At 39.8% G+C, this 22156-nt stretch overlaps 1 protein-coding gene across 2 annotated transcripts in view; it reads right to left on the reverse strand.

Moving 5' to 3' along the window:
• The window catches only part of scn4ba (sodium channel, voltage-gated, type IV, beta a), a 39161-nt gene that overhangs the window by 13766 nt on the left and 3239 nt on the right, over positions 1-22156 (reverse strand). For both annotated transcript variants that reach the window (XM_067366083.1, XM_067366084.1), the window contains exon 2: positions 281-444. In XM_067366083.1, the coding sequence (XP_067222184.1) occupies positions 281-444 (164 nt within the window). The remainder of the gene's footprint in view (positions 1-280; positions 445-22156) is intronic.

Genomic DNA, 22156 nt, shown 5'->3' on the forward strand with positions numbered 1-22156 from the left:
AAATAAAATATTTTGTAATGGTAACTGTTATTAGTGTTTTTAGATCATTGCTTAATGAGTGACTGTGCTTGTTGGGTGACAACTTTTGCTAGTGTTTTGAGTCATATGTGAGTCATGTTTGACGCATGTATGAAATGTTTTGGTAGTTTTAGTGTATTTTGAAAATGAAAGCTGAAAGTTGGTTAGGAGTACTGTGTGAAGAAAAAGTGGCCTAAGTATTGAGAAATGGGTTTTAGCAATTGTAAAAAAAAAAAAATTGAGAGGTGTCTGAATGTCTCACCTTAACCATTGTCCCATTGTCCTTGAACTGCCAGTTGAAGTAAAGGTTTTTAATGCCGATGCAGCTGCTGTAAGTGCAGGGTAAGAGCACTGAACTTCCATTCATCACTTCTACGAAATGGACCTTCCCTGTATTCACCTCCAAAGCCTGAGCGTACCACACTCCTGAGAGACACAGTGGAGAGAGGAACATTGATTATCAAGACTCTTCATCCTAATACAAACAGTTACCAGTGATTTAGAGGTGCATCGAGCACTTTGTAAAGTATACTCCAGCACATCCCAAAGATATGTCTTCTTCTTTTATATTATGTATTTACATGTAATTAGACTTGTTTTACCATCACTTTTGATAATATTGTTTTTTTTCTCTTTTATTTCAGATTGAATTCATTGTAATCCTTTGCCTAGTAAAAACACAGTAATGGTTATAAATCTAGAGAGAGTGATAAAGAGGGGTAGTAACTGGTAACCTACAAGCTCTTGTTGCATCTCTAAGTGTCTTATCAGCTGCTATTTATCTTTCTTTTACAAAGAAAGTGACAATTATTCTCAAAACTCTGACCTGTAGATATCAAGAGAGCAGTTATGACAGAAACGAGGAGTAGGACATTTGTGTCTTAACCTATGTGCTAATGGGTCAAAAAAGAGGCATAACAGTTCATAAACATCTTGTATTCCCAATGAGAAAAAGAGCCATTCGACATGCAATATGACATGCAGAGTTATTTTCTGACCCAGCTCTGGTATTTGTAGCATGTGTCTGAGAGCTATTGCGGGAAGGACTATTTTTAAATGCTTCCATCAGTGTTTAATTTCACAAGCATGACTCTGGTGTTAGCATGTAGCTAGGTTATCATTTTGATACTCTAAGCAGAAAAACACAACATGTTATGGGGTGGAATTAGTCCTACACATTTTTAGAGATGGAATTATTTCATATCAATACTTATTTTGTACTGTATAAGTGTAGTTGACTTGAAATTTGGTTGTCCTGTGGTGTAACATGCTAGAATCTATATTAAACATTTCCCAATTCTTCTATAGTTATATATGTGCAGTTTTTATGATCTCATAAGAATACAATAATAAAATTTATATCTGTTCCTTTGAAAATGAACAATTTAGAAACCAGGATCATTTTAAAAATGGAGAGAAACAGATCTTTGAGAGAATAAACTTTAAGGAACTTCAGGAAGACATACACTTTCAATGATAAATACATGTACATTTTAATCTAAAATCTTAAACGTATTTTCCATATTTATTTATATATATTTTAACGTATTATTTATTTATTAAGGGTATGCTATGTAACCCAAAAATTACCGAATTTTAAATAATGACTCGATCATCCATCCTTCTTCCAAAACGTGTTTTATATACTTTAAAGAAAATAGATATATGGATATATGGAAAACAATCGGTCATACCCTTGGAACAAATGGTGAGAAGTATTAACGATGAGATCATTATGCTAGGCTAGCACACAGTGTAACATTAAATGACCTCAGGTATCCAGCGCTAGTTTCGACAACATTGTCTTGACTAGGCGTTGTTGTTTTTTTTCCATTATATTGACTTGTTTGATTGATTACACCAGCTATATTCACTCGAAACATAGCATGCTGAGGACATCTGCTGGTTAAAGCCATGTAAATACAATAAGAACAGAAAAAAAACATGTTGTACACACCTTAAAACCGCAGCGCGTGAGCTTAGAATAAACAGAACACTATCGTTCGTTAGTGTGGATGCAGATATAGAGTTATCGTAATAATTATCTTTTTAGTTATCATTCTTGGTGTGAACAGGCTCTTAGGAAGGCAGTAGAGACGTAGTCAAACTTAAGGTAAGCCAGTTCAGATCAAAAGCCTTGTGCAGCACTTTTGATGATGCTGGTTTGTAAGATCCAGGGTTCAAGGAAGATAACAGCCTCTTCAACAAGATCATGTGCCTGCCTCCTGTCTGCTGCTTTCTGTCTATTGATCTTTGCTCATAGATGGATGGCCAGCCATTATAGTGCACTTATTCATCGACGAGGCCACTCTAAATCTCAGAGTTCATTTCTGAGCCTGTCATCACACTGACATACACAGATACTGCAGATGCGCAAATCGAAGATGCTGTCAAAAGGACAGCTGATGTGATCATTCTCCTCCTTTTGGAGATTTTTTTCTGTTGTTTTTAATCACTTTCTCTCCTTCAATCAACTAATTTGTTATGGTTTCCTTTAAAGCGGAGCTCAGTAAGATTTGCGAAGCTCCCCCTACAGGTTCCTTCAGTGAATCACACTGTCGTAAATACTCCAAGCGCAGCTCTGGACTACAACGACTACAACGCTCACCAGCGCAGTAGTTTTGCAAATACAGTACAAGAAATCTTGATGGAGGTATTTTTTGAAATTGCCTTATAAAGTCATAATATATACATTGTTTTTGAATTACCGTAAAGCATTTTGTCACTCTCGCGTGAACATGAGGCGAGATTGTTTCGGGTCGGTTGCAAGTGCTGTTTTCTGGCGTAGACATGCCAGAGGGGGTTAGTGCACGCCTCAAACACACCACTACAAGTCAACTAACCATCGTAAGGACTTAGAAAACTATTTATGAAGGTAAAAAAAGTTACTTAGTTCTGCTTTAAAAGCGTTATAGGCTACAATAAAGAGGTCAATTTATAATGCTACTAACATGTTTTTTTTTTCCAAAACAGTAGCCACACAAATAAATGTATCATAACTGAAATATTAACAAAACAAAAGAATGTTATAAAGATTGATGTTTGACTACAATTTTTGACATTTGCTTGGCAATGACTGGCCTGAAAGTAGTTTTAAAAGCTTGAGGCTGAAGGTTTTAGTGTCAGACAGACAGAAAGAAGGTCAGATGATGGCAGAAAAAACAATATTAGCAGAAAAACGGCAGAAAAAAACAACAACATATTAGCAAGTTTCTACCATGTTTTAGCATTGTGCTAACTTGTTTCTAGCATGTTTTAACATGCTGATAAAACATTGCTAGGCATTAATAGTATGTTTAAACACAATTTTAACATGTTTTAACATAACTTGTTCCTAGCATCTTTGACATGTTGCTAATCAACATATTCATGTCCAACACATTGCTAAAATGTTCTAAAATGTTACTAACATGTTTCTAGCATGTTTTTAGCACATTGCTAACAATCCAAGCTAACAAAAATATGTTCTATAAATGTTAGTAGATTTAGTAGAGTTAGTAGATTAACCAAGTGGTATCCTCCCCCAGTTTCTCTTAAAGCCAATACGGAAGTTACTTAAACTGCAATTTATCAACTGGCCGCTAGGACAGGCTCCAAAAGAGAGCAGAATCTCATTGAGTCCCATGTTAAAATGCACAACTTTACAACAGAAAAAAAAACATGTTTACATCTGGTACAAATTGTAGTTTTGGTGTATACTGTAATTTTTTTTTATAACTCATCCATTCAAATTATATTAAGCCTTAAAGTTCTGCATAATAAAGGGCATGGTCACTTGAGTGACAGGTCAATTGCCACTGCTGTCTGTGACTGTGAGCTATCACTTTACCTCAGCTAATTCCAGCTGCTGAATATGGCATCTCTGCCATGTCTGTGCTTTTTTCGGGATTATTTTATACAATTTTAAAATAATGGCTTGCTGCGTTAACGATCGAGACTCAAGACAGATTTGCTTCTGTGTAAATGTGCATGTAACAGAATACATGTTGTTGGATCGTGGCGTTGGCTAAAAGTTTTGTTTGTGAGATTTACTACAATGACAATGGCGGGAGGATATAAAACTCAGACTGTACTGCTTGAATATTATAACTAAAACTGCTGCATATACTTTGGACGTGGGCTCTTTTGTATGTGTAATATATATACGATCATATACAGTTTTACAACATAAACGCTGCCCAGATTGCATAATTTCTTGAAGAACGATTATGGAAAGCAGATCATTCAGAAGAAATGTGATGCAAACAATGGATAATATATCAATATTTCATGGATTTAACACTTTTGTGGACAAAAAGTCATTTGCACACCCGACACAAATTACAATTACTGGTACTGGAGCATCTATATCGTAAAAAAATACATGGTAGATTGAGAGTAAACCTTTAGAACTTTCTAATGATATAACTTGTCATCTTTATTAATATTTTAGATAGTATCTAAGATAGATAGCTCCTTTGCCTGTTAACATGATCATGTCGAGCTAGGCGGGCAGCATTTCAGCAACCAGGCACCTCAGTTCCAAGTAATGGGAGTAATGCACGATGACACGCTGCTAAGATGGCAACGGCCTCATTTTCGTCTCAAAAATGCTTTTCAGAAATCTACAGGTGACGTCACGGACATTACATCCATATTTTTTTTATTGTGTATGAGATTAACGTCGATGGACTTGAACATGAAAAATGGTGTGTACTGACGTCTTTCGACAAAATTTCTTCTGATTTTCATTTATGTTTATTTGATGCTATAAATTGAAGCTATAAATTGAAACTGAACATAAAATGATCTGAGGCACTACAGCGATCTGTAATGACACATTAAAGAGCCACAAATGTATTTACTGTTTGAATTTCTTTAAAAAATATTACAAAATTTGAGAGTATGTTTCATATCAAAAGTAACCTGCTCTGTCTTGTCTATCGACATGTTGTCAGTGTCCTCTTTGATCCGCAATGTATTTTTCACTGCGTGAGAACATGATGTTTGGGGTGAGAGGAGAGCAGCATGGCTTGTCGAACATAGCAACAGTAACTAAAGGGGGCGGGTCTTTGCGAATGGTCAATTAAGTTATAAAAATGTTATTTCTGAATGTTTTCTTTATAAAATTTTAAATACAGATATTTTTCGTACAAAAAAAAAAAAAAAAAAACACAGGCTTCAAAACATGCCAACAGGTTCAACAAATGGTTCACTATCATTATAAATCTTTAGAGAGCAAGTATATTTTTGAATATATCTCTGATTGTGTTCATCTGAAAGAATATAGTCCTATACACTTAAGATGGCTTGAGGGTGAGTAAATCATGGGATAATTTTCATTGTTGGGTGAACTAACCCTTTAAGCAAACATTCCATTTTATCATTTTGCAAACATTATGGGAAAGTTCCTTTTGAAAGTTAAATTATTCACTACAGCAAGGTGATCCCGATTCAGGATCCACTTCCTCAGGCAGGGGGAACCCGCAATGCATACCAGCAAGGCTCTCTAATGGACTCTGATTGTTTGCCTCCTGCTGACTTTTCTCCAGCACCTCTGCCAGCTTCCTGAGCACTTGGTCATGCCACCATCTGAGCCGGCCCTGTGTCAGTGCTGTTTTACAGCCTGACAGAACATGCTGGAGTGAGGCATTGATGGTCCCGCAGAGGTCACAGGATTGCTCTGTTCCAAGCCATTGGTGGAGGTTTTTTGGGCTCGGGAGGGTGTCGTATGTTGGCCTAATGAGAAAACTGAGCCGAGCCTGCAGTTTCCAGAGCTCTGCCCAGCTGATTGCTCGGCTCGCGACACCCTCCCAAGTTGTCCATCTTCCCCTGCTGCCCCTGTGCCATGGACCTTACTCTGAGCTCCTCCTGCTTAATCCTGGTGACCTCTTCCACAACTAGGTCCATTCTCTCCTTCCTACTTGCCTTGGACCATAGGATGGGTGGCTCGCTCCATCCAAGGCCTGCCCGCCCTGTCTGGACCATGCCCACAATTTGTTGATGTTGCAATCTTCCCATCACCTTCTGCACCTCCGCCTTAGCCCTCCATTTCTTTCCAGTCTCAACTCTGGCATTTGCATCAGCCACTGCCCTGTCAGAGGTGTCCCTTAATTCCATCACCAGCCTTGCCTTCTCCTGCCTATAGCCCAAGGTAATGGATTTTAGGGGTAGCTGGAGTGCATTACATCCATACAGACCAGCAGCTGAAAAGCACCGTGGTAGGCTGAGGCATTTGGGGATGAAGGAATTGGCTTTTGCCTTCATCCAGCTTACTGCTGATGTGGTGACTTCACACAGCTACAGAGTCCACATCTTTGTGGTACAAGGTGAAGTGATAACACCACACCTTGTACTTCCCAGGTAGATGGCTAGCGTTGATCTTGGACAGGCCTTTTAACAGCTGACGAAGGATGAATTTCCCCATATCCTTGTCTGAGAGACCAGATGTATAAAGTCTTCCCAGGCTTTGGATGGGCTGATCCACAAAGCGGGGTATTTCTTCCCCGCTGATGGTGAAGGTGACTGTCATTTCTCTCCCCCTTTCTCAATGAGAGGCTCCTTGACTTTTGCCGGCTTGAACTTCATTCTGGCCCAGGTGATCAGCTCATCCAGCCTCTTAAGCAGCCTGACTGTACATGGGGCGGTTCGTAGCAGGCAGGTGATGTCGTCCATATAGCTCCTTAAGGGCGGGAGCCTCTGACCTGCAGGCAGCCAAACCCCACCCACCACCTGCCTTGCCCCAATCAGGATGACCTCAAACGCTGCCACAAAGAGGATGGGAGAAATGGAGCATCCCATTGCGATCCTTACTTCCAGTTGTTGCCAGCCAGTGGTGACTTTCTTTAGTGCAAATCACATGTGCATTTCCTGGTAGTACTTCATGATCATGGTCCTGATGTTGTCTGGGATATAGAAGAATTCCAAAGCGTAGGCTATAAGCAGGTGTGGCACTGACCCATAGGCATTAGCTAGATCTAGCCATATGACGTGCATTTCTTTCTTCTCCCTCTTAGTGGACTGGATCTCTTCCCAAATCATGGAAGCATGCTCTACACAACCAAGGAAACCTGGAATCCCAGCTTTCTGACAACTGGTATTGATGTAATTGTTCTCTGTGAGGTAGGTGGTCATTCTTCTTGCCATCATGGAGAAGAAGATTTTCCCCTCCACATTCAGTAGAGCTATGCTTCAGAACTGCTCGATGGTCTTGGCATTCTGTTGTTTGGGAATAGCAACTGCCACTGCCCTCTGCCACTCGGATGGTATGGTCTGCTTAGTCCAGGTGATTCTCATCAGGGTCCATAACAGCTTCAGCACTCCTGGGCAGTTCTTATACAACTTGTACGGTATTGTGTTCGGGCCTGATGCTGAAGCAGATCTTGCCTGCTGGATCACCTGTCTGATTTCACTGAACTTTGGTGGTGATGCATCAAACAGGGCTGATGGTTCTGAGGATCTAGGCACATACCCTGGTGAGTCTAGGGTTTTGTTCCTTGGGTCACTTTACTGAGTGTGGATATACTCCTGCAGTTCTTCTTTGGCCCTTCTTTCATCTTGCCTCTTGGAGGGCCTTCAGGTTGTTTTCTTTGTTTCTTCTTCGTAGTAAGCTTTGGGTGTCTTCCTCTTGGAAAACTCAAGGATGGGGTTACCAACCTGCCTCTCCCGGAGCAGTCTCTCCTGCTGCCACCAGTCTCTCCTAGTTTGTCCTCCAGTCTTCCCTGGACTCCAACTGCTCTATTCACAGTAGCCACTGTCTCCAGAAATGCATTATTCATTACAGCGAGGTGGTCTTTCTGCTGGGCCTTAGGCCTGCTGCACCTCCTATTGTGCCCATGGTGGACTATGCATGGCAGGGGCGTCCTCTTCCCGGAGGTTTCCTAAACCTGGCCGCATGCCACATGGATTTGCTGCAGGGTCTTCAGCAGGGGACCACCACTCATTAACGTTTCGCCCCTTATCCTAGAACGTCTCCTGGTGGCGAGGCAGTGAACAGGGACGTCTCCCTGCAGCAAAACCTAATTAGATGTTACTCCCCAAGCCTTGTCTCGTTGTTTCAGCCAGAGCCAGTGGCTTGCTTTCTCTGCATCCTCAGCAAGCTCTTTGGTGGATCTGCTCAGTGTGGCTCCCCGTAGCCACAAGCCAACATAATTCACACCAAATAAATGATTAGGCCTGCTATTATATTACTTGTGCAGATAACACAAAAAAATGAGAAACAAGCACATATGGAAAAGAAGTGTTTGCAAACATTCTGTTACAAACTGCTCAGAGACTCAAAGGTTGGAGATCCAAATGCAACTTTTATTAGAGGGAAATCCAGACAGGTAAGCCAGAATAACAGGCAACAGGTCAATATCCAGGTAGGCAATCCAAACAAGCCACAAACCAGGGAACACAGGCAAAATAGTAATGCAAAAGACAGGCAAGAAATCCAAAAACCAAGAGACATGAAAACCAGGGAGAATTCTCAGAGATGCAGTGTAACACAAACAAAACCTTGCAGTGAGAAACAAGGTGAAATTGGCTTATAAAGACAGGGCTAATGAGAATAATGAGAAACAGCTGTGAACAATCATGGCAGATAGACCAGGCAGTGTGTTATGGGTAATGGAGTCTTTGACAATAATAGTGTCTGGGTTGGAGTGCTCTCTGATGGCAATGACGGGCACTCTCACTGGTGATCGTGACACATTCTATCCTGAGACAGAGCAGAAGAAAGTGGAAAGCAGGAACATGTCTATTCCTCTGCAGTCTGGGAAATCGTTTTATTGCTTTTCATCACTCTGTTAAAGAAACAATTAATGACTTAACAGCCCAGTAGTTTTGATCATTAATCTAACCACAGCAATTGGGAACAAGTGCTGAACAAGACCTCTCACTGCTGCTCCGCTTCAGCAGTGTGGATCCATTTGCAACCGCTTATATTTACACCTCAACAAAACTCTGCCCACCCAATCATGGTAAGGAAGCAGAATCGATGTTATTTTTCCAAACACCACAAGACGTAATGATAATTAAGGGAAAGTCTGCCAAACTGTGCTGTTCTAGCTCTCCATATTTACTTTTATATATAACGTTAAACCTCTGGGAAAGAAATGATGACTAAATCAGCGGATTACTTGTGTGTGTCCATCATATGACTTGGTGTGTCTAATCTACAAGCTGGTTTAATTAGACGCTAACCTTCATCCCCACAGTCTCCATTCCATTTCATCATTTTCACTGCCATTGTGTTTGGATAAATTCCTCAACTTAATTATTAAATCCTACAATGTTTTCATTCAGTCACAGTGGAATTTAATTAAAACCCAATCTCATTTTAGCAATAGCCCTACATGAACCCCATCTCCCTCCCTCTCTATCTCTCTGATTTGTTGAACAGTAAATTTTCAGTGGCCCATGTTATTTATTGCCTTTGTCTGCCAGCAGTTGGTCACAGCTGTCCTTGGGGTGCTATGTTATTTATAGAGTGGATCGAGGCACCCTGTATATTCACTCTAACCCATTTAGCGTGGGTGACATGCCATTCTGTGTGCCATGATGGCATTATCAACACCAAAGCAGAATGAGAAAGTTCATGGTCACTGAACTTTCACAGCTCAAACATGCACTTTAGTCTGGGACTAGGCTTAAGCCTGGTCTGCGAAACCAGTTAAACTAGCCTAAATGAAAATGAGAAATGTTGCCTTGGAAGCTACCTAAAATAAAATGTTTATTTGTTTAGTATGTTATCATTATCTTTATAGTTATAGTTATCTCAATGTATTGACAACAAATTCTGCCGATTCATTCATCATTCTCGAAAATTGGACCATTTGGGAGCAGACGTCACAGTTATGCCACTTGCTGCTGCACACACATTGTGGTGAAGAAAAACAGGTGGTAACAAATCAAGTGGAAGAAAAATCCATGGAATAAGAGAGAAAAACAAAAAGGCTTTTTTGTGCTTTTGGATGTCAAAACCAGAATGCAAAAAAGATAGGCTAGTCTTCATTTTTATAGAATAATGTCATTGCCCTTTGAACGGGGCCAGATCTAGGCATGGGCCCAAACGTCTGTCTTGCACACCCAATCAGAATTGAGACACAGATAGTGTTAATCTGGGTTTTTTTTTATGATTTGTGCATTTATTAAAAAGAAACGGTTGCGGTCTGTGTGTTGAGAAGGTTGATGATGATGGAGGCTAAATATGTACACTTGTTTCCACCATGGAATAAAACATTTAAAGGATAAAAGACTTTTTATCTCACAATTCTGACTTTTTTCTCACAATTACAAGTTTACATCTCACAATTCAGATTTTTTTTCTCATAATTGCTACATATAAAGCCAGAATTGCGGGATATAAACTTGCAATTGCGTGTTATAATGAAAAAATATAAACTCGCAATTCTGACTTTATATCACACAATTCTGACTTTATATCATGCAATTCTGACTTTATAACACGCACTTGCAAGTTTATATTACGCAATTCTGACTTTATATCTGACTTATATCACGCAATTGTGAGTTCATTTTACGCAATTCTGACTTTATATCATGCAATTCTGACTTTATAACTCGCAATTGCAAGTTTATTTTATGCAATAGACCCTTTTCAAAGACTGTGATGACGCGCTTTAACGGTCATCAATATCGTAAATCCTGCAAAGTTTTTTATATTTTAATTAATTTACACTATACTTAGTATTATATTACCTTTGCATCAAAAAAAAAACAACAAAAAAAACCGCTGCTGGTGTTTCTAATACAGCTGCTATGGGAGTGACGGTAAAAATTACATCTTTCTCTCTTCTGACTGTTTTTCAATTGCTCTCTATTTTTCCCTCTTTTTGAAAGTTATGAAAACACTATTGTGGCGACCAGGGCGGGCGAGAGCCGTGAGGGTCGTCACTACTATTGTTGAGTTTTTCTTTTGCTATTAGTGCAAATGGAAACACAAAAAAATATATTTAATGAAGTCTCTCATTCATCGCTATAAAAGTTTACCCAACTATGACGACTTCCGCTTCTGAGAAATCCGGAAATGTGATAAGGGTCTATTCTGAGAAAAAAAGGTAAGAATTGTGAGATAAAAAGTCACAATTACCTTTTTTTTTTTTTTTTATTCAGTGGTGGAAACAAGCTTCTATAATACAATGCTCCAACCAATAAAAAAATAACACCAGAAATGCAGAAAATTTTTCTTTTATTAGCTGCAAATGGCGCATCACGTTATACACTCACGAAACGGTTGTAGCGGAAAAACAGACAATCGCAAGCAAAAACGGGCAGAAATATTTGAACGCTATCATGCTGCAAATTGCTGGGAGTTTAATATATCTTCATGAATATATATATGTTTATATTTACATGTAAATATGAATATACATTTCTATAGGACTGATGTTAAAGTGTCATTTGGCTGCCTCTAAAATGGGTCATACCATTACAATTACATATGCAGTTCATTAGAAAGCCTTAGCAGCATGGCCGTATCTACCATTGAGGACACCGAGGTCATGTCCTCGGTATTTTTTCCCTAAATTTCAAATTAGTCAAAGCTGAAATCCAGCAGTGATGATCAATGCCAAACACAGAACCCGGTCCGTGTCCGAATCCATATGTCGTCTGTATTTTCCATGGGCGTCGGAACCATTGTATGTGGGTGGGACAACACCCACCCACTTTTTAAGACCAATGATATTGGACCCACTCACTTTTACCGTCTCTAATCCCCCCCAGGTGTTGCTACTCCACAAACCACCAACAGAGCATAAAAAATACCGAAAATAAAAATATTTTTTAAAACATCGCCAAGTAAAATGCTGCGTTTATAAAGAAATGTCTCTTTATGACCACAACAAACGGGACAATTTCAGACGCGCATTCCACCTTCGGCTCAGCGCCAGGCGCAAGTCAAACGAGCACGGAAAATGTAGCTTCATTTGAACAACAGTGAACTGTGGTCAGATGAGATGTTGTCAGGCTATGTCAGTAAAACTCCAATCAGCTGTTAGGCTATAGCCTACTGTGCTCGAAGTGTGAACTCAAGAATTGCTCACGCAAATGCGCGGCGCGTGCTGCATATTACTGCATTATAGTTTAACTAAAGCGCTAAAGAAACTACGGGCATGCACAATCATTATTCTGAGGTAAATGAAGTCATGGAATTACCAAACATGCGATTAAGCTGCCTCAAAACTGTGCATGCATGTATGTTTGTTTGACATGGTTTTAAAGCTATTGTTATCCAATTTGTTGGCCTTAAAACGTCTTAAAATGCATATATGTACATCGAGGAAATCAAAATTTTCTCGGGGGAGCATGCCCCCGAACCCCCCTAGCAAAACACATTTTGTGACCTCGGTAAATATAAAACCCTGCCTACGGCCCTGCTTAGCAGTCCTTCCAGTTTTTTGTGGGACTTCTTTCTGATTTTTGTGGTCTAAAATGGCTGAATTTGTGGCGTCTATTCTCAAAATTTTTAAATTTTCATGGTTTCACAGAGATCATAGCCCCCACTGGTGAAACAGTGAAATTGAAACGAAGCCTCATTTACTGAAATCACGTGACTTTGGCAGTTTGATACACACTCCGAACCACTGATTTGAAACCAAACATTCGGAAAGCTTTGAAGCTTCATGAAGCAGTGTTTATGAAAATTGACCATCACTAGATATTGTTGAATAAAGTCATTATTTTGTTTTCTTTGGCGCACGAAAAGTATTCTCACTGCTTCATAACATTAAGTTTGAACCACTGTAGTCACATGAACTGTTTTAAATATGTATTTAGTAGCTTTCTGGGCATTTGAAAGTGTAAATTAACTTGCTGTCAATGGACGCCTCACTGAGCCATCAGATTTGATCAAAAATATTTTAATTTGTGTTCCAAAGATGAACAAAGGTCTTACGGATGTGGAGAGACATGAGGGTGAGTAATTAATGACAGAATTTTAATTTTTTGATGAACTAACCCTTTAAGTTCTAAGGTGGCACCAGCCCCTGATTTGGCAGTGCTGTGAGGACTGACAGAAAAGCACTGAGCTTGATTTGAGATGCAGATAATATTAACTTTTATTTTTTTATTACTAATAAATATTAAAAATATATACTAGGGTGTGGAAATGGCTAATAAGCCAATAAGTGCTCCACAGCATTTCTAAATAAGTGTTTGCTTTCCCACATTGTGAAACTAGTTTTACAAATGGGGACAAACTATGAACAAATAATGTTTTGGACATCACATTAAAAATAACATTCCATCTGGGCAATATTTAGAGCTTTGAAGTGTTGGGAAAAGTTGTGTGAAGCACTTAAAAGCACTCAAAAACTCTGTTAGTATCACAAAGTTTCTCATGGTTTCCAGATTACATGTGCACTTGGAAGAAACTGCTTGAATTCACAAATCTTGCGAGAAGCATATAGGTTAAATTCATCTGAGAATTCTCTGTTAAACCACAGATATCAGATCAAACAGTGTCCACAGTGGCACCATTTGATCTGATATCTGTGGTTTAACAGAGAATTCTGCAACGAATGTGAATGCTTCTCACAAGATTTCACAGCGATGACATTAATTCAAGCGGTTTCTTCTCAGCGCACATGTAGAAATGTTTATGTGTGATCGAGACTGTATTATAGAGATGACGTGTTTTTGTAGGCCAACCCGGAAGTTAACAGCGCACAGGTTCCCTCGATCGAGAACCTATGCATTTTTCCCATAGACTTTTGGAAAATCACAAAAAAATAAGCTCTGTGTTTAACAAAGGGTTATGACACTTACACGTTTTGTCTATTAAGATAATCTTTACAGGTTAACACAACATTTATACATTTTGAGGCCTAAATAAAGTGGTCAGATATAAAAAGCTAACAGTAGGCTATAAACGGACTACAGCACACCATGGTCGCGGATCAACGTCACCACCACCAAAACTTTATTTAATAAACAACTTTATTTAAAAACATGCTCGCTGATTATGATCTGCACTGTGTATGAATATTTATCCACTTTTTCATGAGAAATGCTGTCCAAATTTGTCATGATAACGTCTAAAGTCCCCACCAAAGGAAGTAGTCCCTTTTAGCAACCGCCATTTTTAAGACACAATAAAAAAATCACAAGCGGGTTATTACCAGTGTATTTTATGTCATAGATCAAAACGTGAAAATATTTAGAGGCTTTGTTAACCACAGACCTTTTTTCAGCCGATTTAGAAAAAACCCATTTAAAAAACCCATAGAGGGTGATGGAACTGTAAGTCCTAAAATGCTAACTCGATTCTGGGTTTTGTGTACAAAAACAAGTAATCTCGGGATGTGTCTAAGCCCAAAATCTGCGGCAATTAATAAAAAAAATACAAGATCCTGTGATCACTGTGGAGTTTACTTGATTTTGCAATAAATTCAGCGATCGCAGAATTGCAAAATCCTGTGGGACTGCCTTATGCATTTATTGCATGGACAGAGCAAGAACATAATGCATAGTGTATAAAATGCATAGTTCAGTTGAAACTTTGCACTCATTGCCTTGCTGTTAATACTGTTAAACTGAATGTATGAGGCAACTGTCTGCTTAAATTTTCAATCAGTTAGCGGCCATTCATAGCCTGACTTCGTCATACTCATATTCTAGGCAGAATGTGAGTCTGATACTGCTCCATTGCGCTTGAATTATAGGGCGTGTCTTAACCGAACCAGTAAAAAAAAACCTCTGCACTCAATTGGATAGACCTACAACCAATCAGAGCAACGCAGTAAGTGACGTATGTTGAACTTGTACTTAAACTTTTTCCGAATCCCGTTGGAAGGACGGCAAACACATCTTTCCCATCGACAAATGCCTTGATTGCGGTTCTTTGTTAATGCGCTGTGGATTTCTTTTATTACAGATGTGATAGCGGAATCTAAACATCTTACTTCTCCAGCTGCAGTCATCGTTGGTGAAAACCAATTCAACCCAAGCGCTCTTTGATGACGTGAGTGGTTACGTAACCGCAGATAGCCTGTCCATCATCGATTAAAGCCCGCCCTGGCAATTGGATTGGCTCGGCCTTCTGGGAGCCGAGCATAATTACTCCACAATGGATCGAGTCCAGACCGAACTTCCCGTCCAAAAAATGTTGTGGGCGGGGTTCGGGCTGGCACACAGGCTAGGCCATTCACAGAATGTGTTGAAAACCACTGATCCATGTAGATCAGTGTTAAAAATGCGAGATGCAGGTCAGTGAAGCATAAATAAACGCAAAGTCTAAGAGACTTGTTTTTTAAAAGTTGAACTTGCAAAACTCTCTCTCATTTTTGTTGGATTAAACATCTATGACTCTTGTGAATTAAAGTGATTTTCTGTTTAACCAAAGACTCTTATCCCCAAATCATCTCTTCTTAAAGTTGCGACGAAACGGTAGTATGGTAGTTTTTAACCATACTGTACATTTGAATAAAGGGTGGAGACTTGGTTCTATCCACAGGGATGGGGTTTAAGGTGATTATTTGATGGAGAAGCCTTGCATACAGTAATCACCAGAGGGAAATCTGTCACTGAACGATTTAGTCATGACATTTTGATTAAAAATATGAGGTAGAAAAATGAAACTTATGCAAGGATGAATTGTTCACAGTAAGACCAATAACATTCATTTAGAAAATAAATGGGGTGAAATTTCATTTAATGTCTCTAACCTTCACCTTGCCCCTAAAGGTCCATTAACTGTTCTGTTCCCATAATTCCTTGCCTCAGATCTCTTAAACTCACATTAAATAAGAGCATGTGTCAACCTGACCTGCAAATGCACATACAACATTTCTCAGAGGGGAACATTCACAGTCACCTGTGGGTAGGAAATGGGACTGATGGGAATGTGAAGGGATTATTTTGGATTATATTCACTTAATTCACTGTGTACACTTTTTGCCTTCTGACAGGGTGAGTTTGGGTGGCTACAGATGGAGGAGAAAGACCTAGATGCTCTCTGACTGTGGAACAGATGTCCCATTGAGACCAACATGTGCTGCTGTGCCAGTCTAGATTGATACAAACACACACATGCTTCTCTTCCAAACACAGTGTCTTTTGAGTGAATATTTGTTTCATAACCAGACAATGTCAATATTTAATCATTCAGCCAAAAGGAGATGCTATTTATACACTTGATAGTAACATGCATTTCTACTTTGGATGCCCACTTATTATTTAATTACCTTAGTGAGGATGTGTAACTTTCAAAACTAAACTGAATGCCTCTTAAAATGCCAAAAAAAAAAAAAAAAAAAGTCTAGTTTGAAAGTAAATAGAACTGAAATGGATTGAAATTCATTTAAGTGTAGTTTTAGTTGTCCCTCTTTGTACTGTTGCAAAGCTGAACATCAGTAAATAATTCATCTTCTCAACTCAGACCTCTTTTTTGCTGAGGGGACTGTTTGGGGGACGAGTTTGCTTTTACCTTCAGGTGAGGTCAGCATCTGGGGAACTCTCTGATTTGCCTTTTATTTTTGCCTTTTATGGCAGGTCTTTAAACTGTCTGAAATTCTGAGTGGTGGCTTTTCACCATCCACATCCACTTAAAAGTGCCCCACATTTCTCAAAGCCATAACATCCTCTTTCTCCTTCCTTCTTCTTGCCAGATTTCCTCCAAACTCACTTCATATCCAGCCATTTCTCTTTCGCTTCATGCTTTTTCTGTACTGTAAAAAAAAGCATGTATATGCATGTACATGTTAAGCAAATATCACCATTACTGCTGGTCTTTCCTCCTCACTCATTCTCCATCCCTCCATCTTCTCTTTGTACCCCCAGTCACCCCTTCTCCTTCCATTGGCCCTAATTCCCCCTGAGAGACTCTGAGTGCAGTCTACAGGAAAAGAGGGAGGGGCTCCAGCTTACAGTAATGCTTTCTCACTTAATGTACAGACTGCGGCATACATCATTTTACCACAAGCCACTTTGTCAAGTGGTTTCTGTTTTTTATTGATGGATGACCTGCAAGCAGATGGTCCAGGTTGTTTAATGTTTTTTTTTTTTTTTTTTTTTTTTTTTTTTGATGGGCAGTCTGTTAGTCACAGATTTCCACAGGAAAGAAAAATGACAAATGACTTAGATGTCTTTATGGACATCTACTAGACTCTCTTCTAGAATCTTATTTTGTTTCAGCCTCCAATATTGTTCACCTGTGAAAAAGACCTCAGTAATCTCACATATGTCTCCTCTAAAGTTTTAGTGTCTCATTGTCTTAAACTGCTCAGATTTGCCAAATGGCAGTTTGAAGACATAAATCAAAGATTTAAATAAGAAATTAAACATTTATCATCAGATAAATCTTCTTCAATCCTGCTCCTGGGGACCTACTGTCTTGCAAAGTTTATTTCAAACCTGCTTAAGCTGTGTTGATTAGGGTTGGAACTGAACTCTGCAGGACAGTGGTTGTGTCCTAAAACTGAAAAATGTTGCCTTCGGAGGATGCGTTCCAAAATAAGAAGGCATCAAGGCACATCCGAATCCAATGTTAGCTTCGCTTTCTGTTTCCTTAGATACCCTTAACTGATAGATATTTGAAGGCAGAGCTACCTGTAAAAAAGGAAAATATAAATAATAGCTGAAAAATGCTCTGGGTACTCACATAACCCTGGTTCTGAAAGTGAACCAGAGTTATGTGAGTAACCAGTGCATTTTCTTTCGATACAGTTCACTCGCATTGCATCAGTCAGCTGATGCTGTGGGGAATACATTGCAACACGCCATGATACAAGCACAGTATGGAATCGCTCTGCGAGCCAACAGCTTAGAGTCACTCAAAATGAATGCCCCTTGAACAGCTGATCGGAGAAGAGCTCAGACTGTGGTCAAAGCCTGCTACACAAAACAAGGAAGTATTAGACCAGGGGTGTCCAAACTCGGTCCTGGAGGCCCACTGTCCTGCAGAGTTTGGCTCCAACTTGCCTCAACACACCTGCCTGGAAGTTTCTAGTATGGTTAATAAGAGCTTGATTAGCTGGTTCAGGTGTGTTTAATTGGGGTTGGAGCTAAACTCTGCAGGAAGGTGGCCCTCCAGGAGCAGGATTGGCACCCCTGGATTAGACTGACAACGCCCGTTCTTGAAGATTAGTAACGTCCACCAACTTGTAAGCCAGTGCTATCGCATCCACGATCCATCTGGAAAGTCTTTGCTTCGAAACTGTCAGTCCCAAAGTGCAGCCTCCGAAGCTGACAAACAGCTGCTCAGATTGCTGAGACTGGCTAGAGTGCTTAATATGCACTCTGAGAGGACAGAGTGGATGGGGTGCCTGGGGTGCTCAAAGGGAGGACCATGAAGAGCCCTGAGCACAGTGGAGAGGTCCCATGATAGAACCGAGCATGGACAGGGAGGATTCAACCTCCTATCCCCTCTGAGCAATTTAACGACCAGGTCATGTATTCCAATTGATTGGCCAGCCATAAGAGTGCAATTTACTGCAATGGCTGCCACATACACTTTGAGTTTGGACGGGCCTGCCCACTATCCAGCAGTTCCTGCAGAAACTTGAGAATTGATACGATCTCACAACTGGTGGGGTCTAAATTCAGAGCTGAACACCAGCTAGAGAAATTAGACCAGTTCTGGGAATCAAGACTTTCCCTGATCTGTTTAAGAAGTTGTGGGAGCAGGCAGACAGGAGGGAAGGCAAAGGCGCAGACAAGGCCATTCCTGGGCCAGTGCATCCGTTTCCTTCAAAAAATATGTCTGGCAGTGGGAGTTCTCTTCCATCACAAAGAGATCCACGTCTGCTCGACCTAAGGAGCGGCATATTGCGTTCACCTTCTGGGGCTAGAGTCTCCACTCCCTCGGTGGTGGCTCTCCACGGGATAGTATGTCTGCTCCTATATTCAAGGAGCCTGGCACGTGAACCGGCCTCAGTGAGCAGAGGTTCCTCTGTGCCCATCAGAGAAGGTGGCTCGACAGTCTGTGAAGGGGGCGAGAACTGACACCTCCTTGGTGGTTTATAAAGGCAACCACCATTCTGTTGTCCTGCTGTCCAAGCAGACCAGGACATGATGACCCATGAGTTCTGTCCAGAACTCAGTGAAGGCCTTCATTTCTACCTGAAAGACTCGGGAAGCAAAGAAACGTTTGAATACAATTTATTCAACAGTATGAATCTAAATATCAAATAAATGATAAAGTTCTTTGGCGTAGGCCCCCGTCCATAGTAGAATCCGGAGGGTAGCAGACGTTTGCAGATCCTGCCTGAAGATGAAGGCAGGGGCGGAGCCTACCCCCGATGTATGGACAGGGACTGACCTGGTGGTGGTGGGGAGGATGGGGGTGAACGCCGGCGATGGGATCTGCGAACATGATAGTGGGTGGGAACAGAACTTATATACTCAGGTGACGTGTAATGATTGGTTAGAATATGAGCAATGACGTGCATTAGAGTCTTCCGGGTAGAACTTCCACTAAACGCTCCCATTTCTTGGCAGTTGATGTGCCAATTTATCAAGGGAGTTGCCATGAGCCAAAGGGTACTCTGCCATCGCACAGGGTGCCCCAACTCATCTTGAGAGGCCATTACGACCACTTTCCTCTGGAAACAGAGCCCAGCATTATCCTGTTCAGATAAAAACAGGATTTCAAGTGGACCAAGGCCTCCAGACAGCTGTGGGTCCCTCTGAGAAGGTGCTGGCCCTTTCAACCATTGCTGAAGTGGTCCCATATGGAGCAGGCCTAGCGGAATTACTGAGGAAGTTTCTGCCATCAGGGCCAGCAGCTTCTGAAAATTCTTGAGGGGAAGAAGAGTCCCAAGAGGCTGAGAAGAGGCTGCCATGTTCCTGATTTTCAGTGAGCACTCCTGAGAGAGCCAAGCTAGCTTCTGGGCAAAGTCTAAGACCTCCCCCAGGTACGAAATCCGTCACAGCGAGCTCTTGCCAAAATTGACTCTGAACCCTAAGTCGCTCAGGTGACTGAGGAGCAGGGAACCTTCGAGCACATAACTCATGCCTCGACTGGGCTAGAAGCAGCAAATCATCGTGGTAGTTGATTACGAGGAATCCCGCCTTACAGCTGGAATGTGGGCAGCTGGAGCGACCCAGGCATGAGACACACTCAGTTTTATGATAAAAATGGCCCAAAAGGCTATTTAATGGCCAAAAAATTACATTCTACATTTAAGATTAAGTAAAATAAAAACAATAAAACTAAATCAAATCTTAGACATTATAAAATGAAAAACCTAAAGTTTTAAAGAGAAAATTTATTCTTACTCTGTCAGAGATCTAATTCACATAATAACTTCCCATTACAACTACACCCACCATTCTACTGACTATCACTCTAGAGAACAAAACTAATTAAAGCAAACAATCCCCCTTTCTCACATTACTCTGCCCCTCATAAGCATCTTTCTCTTTCCCTTATTCAGGCCATCAATTTTCAGTCAGCTATCATATCTCATTATCTCAATCCCTGACAAGCCATTCCCTTGACTATAAGTTAAAATTCCTCATTGGAATGTCAGGGACTGACAGCGAATAATGTAACAGTTGTGAGCAGATTTTCTCTTATATGTTACATCGGTGTGCTATGATATTAAGGTGCTAAAAGAGTCAAAATGTGTTATACCCTAAAAAATATGTTTTTGACAAATGTAGCAGCCATTAAACCCACTTGTGATTCTGTATTTGTTTTAAAATGAATGTGTTTACATCTAGTGCTCCTATTAATTAAAGCCAGATCAGTTGTGTGTGTAAATATGTGTGCTGTTAATTTATTTGAACAGTGAGATGCTCGACAGATATTCAAATGTTTTAAATTCAGTTATAAGATGCCAAACATCATGTTGATTTATTATATGAAAGTAATGAAGTTGTAGGTTCCCAGACCTAAAAACAGAGATTAATTAAATAAAAATCACCAACAGTATGAAGGAAACAAAGTTTTAGTGGGAGCATATATATGAATCAACTGAGTAGAAATGAGAGACAAGGTACACCAGAATCCTTTCTGGAAAAATCGCTGTATATTTTATTTGCAATATTTATAAGAAATCATTAAGAATTAACTTAAGAATTGTTTTAATTTTTTTTTATATATTCAGTACACACTTACTTGAATGTTCATGTCTATTTATATGTGGCTTTATGTCCATTAATACTTTTGCTTTAAGCAAATTGCCTAATGCAACTAAAAAATTGAGACTGCTCAAATGGCCTCAGTGTTTTTGGGTGGCAAATGTAGGGCCCAATTTCACATCTTGATTTGTTTCTGATTCACAAGCTCTTGATTAAAAGCTCGTCTTACATAATGTTAAAGGCCCTGATATACTCATAGCAAAATTCTTTTTTTGTTCTTCGCTTAGGGCTTAAAACAAACTACTGTTAGTAAACATCCGACACCGCCCACTCTGCTGAGAGCAACGTTTAGATGAATATGTAAATATGTGCTGCAAGCTTTCAACTCAATAACAAAATAAACAGCAAACATTTTTTTAATAAAGCATAAGAAAAGCATCACATCACAAACATTTATATATAGCACTTTATACAATAGATTACTTAAAATCAAGCAGATTTACTATATTAAACATGAAAAACAGTGTCAATGTCTCGTTTCATCAGGAGTACAACTTTATCTTCCACAATAAAGTGGCTCTCCAGTTTTTTTTTTTTTTTTTTTACTTGCGAACATCTGACCTTGACGGACTGAACAGGAGAAAAGATTTCCATGTGAAAGAAGGCGGAGCCTCCGCACACACCTACCTATTACGTAATCATCATGGATCGCCACGGAATTACAAAGGTGTTTACCAGCCCTAGCAAACTTTTCTGGAAATTTAGCTTTGGCAAGCTGTTTCGAACTCCCAAAAAGAACATTTTTTTTGGCCTGATATTGTTCAGAATGATGTCACATCAGTTTGTTCTTCTATTTTAGTTTATTTTTTCTTAAAAAGTAAATTAATAAATAAAATTTAAGAAAGCGTAAAGATCGATTGCTGGAGTTTAAGGATAATTTTACCTAGCCAAATGTATAAAAACCATTTCAAAAACTTTACCTCATTTTATTAGATGTAACTAAATAAGCTTTTAAAAATAGTGCACCATTAGAAATTTCTCTACCCCACCATCCACGTAAGAGATAATCGATGCCCATAATACACACCACAAACACTAATGTGTACTGGTATGAGGTTCATATTGCTAC

The sequence above is a fragment of the Chanodichthys erythropterus genome, chromosome 17, assembly GCF_024489055.1.
Source record: "Chanodichthys erythropterus isolate Z2021 chromosome 17, ASM2448905v1, whole genome shotgun sequence".
Classification (NCBI taxonomy): domain Eukaryota; kingdom Metazoa; phylum Chordata; class Actinopteri; order Cypriniformes; family Xenocyprididae; genus Chanodichthys; species Chanodichthys erythropterus.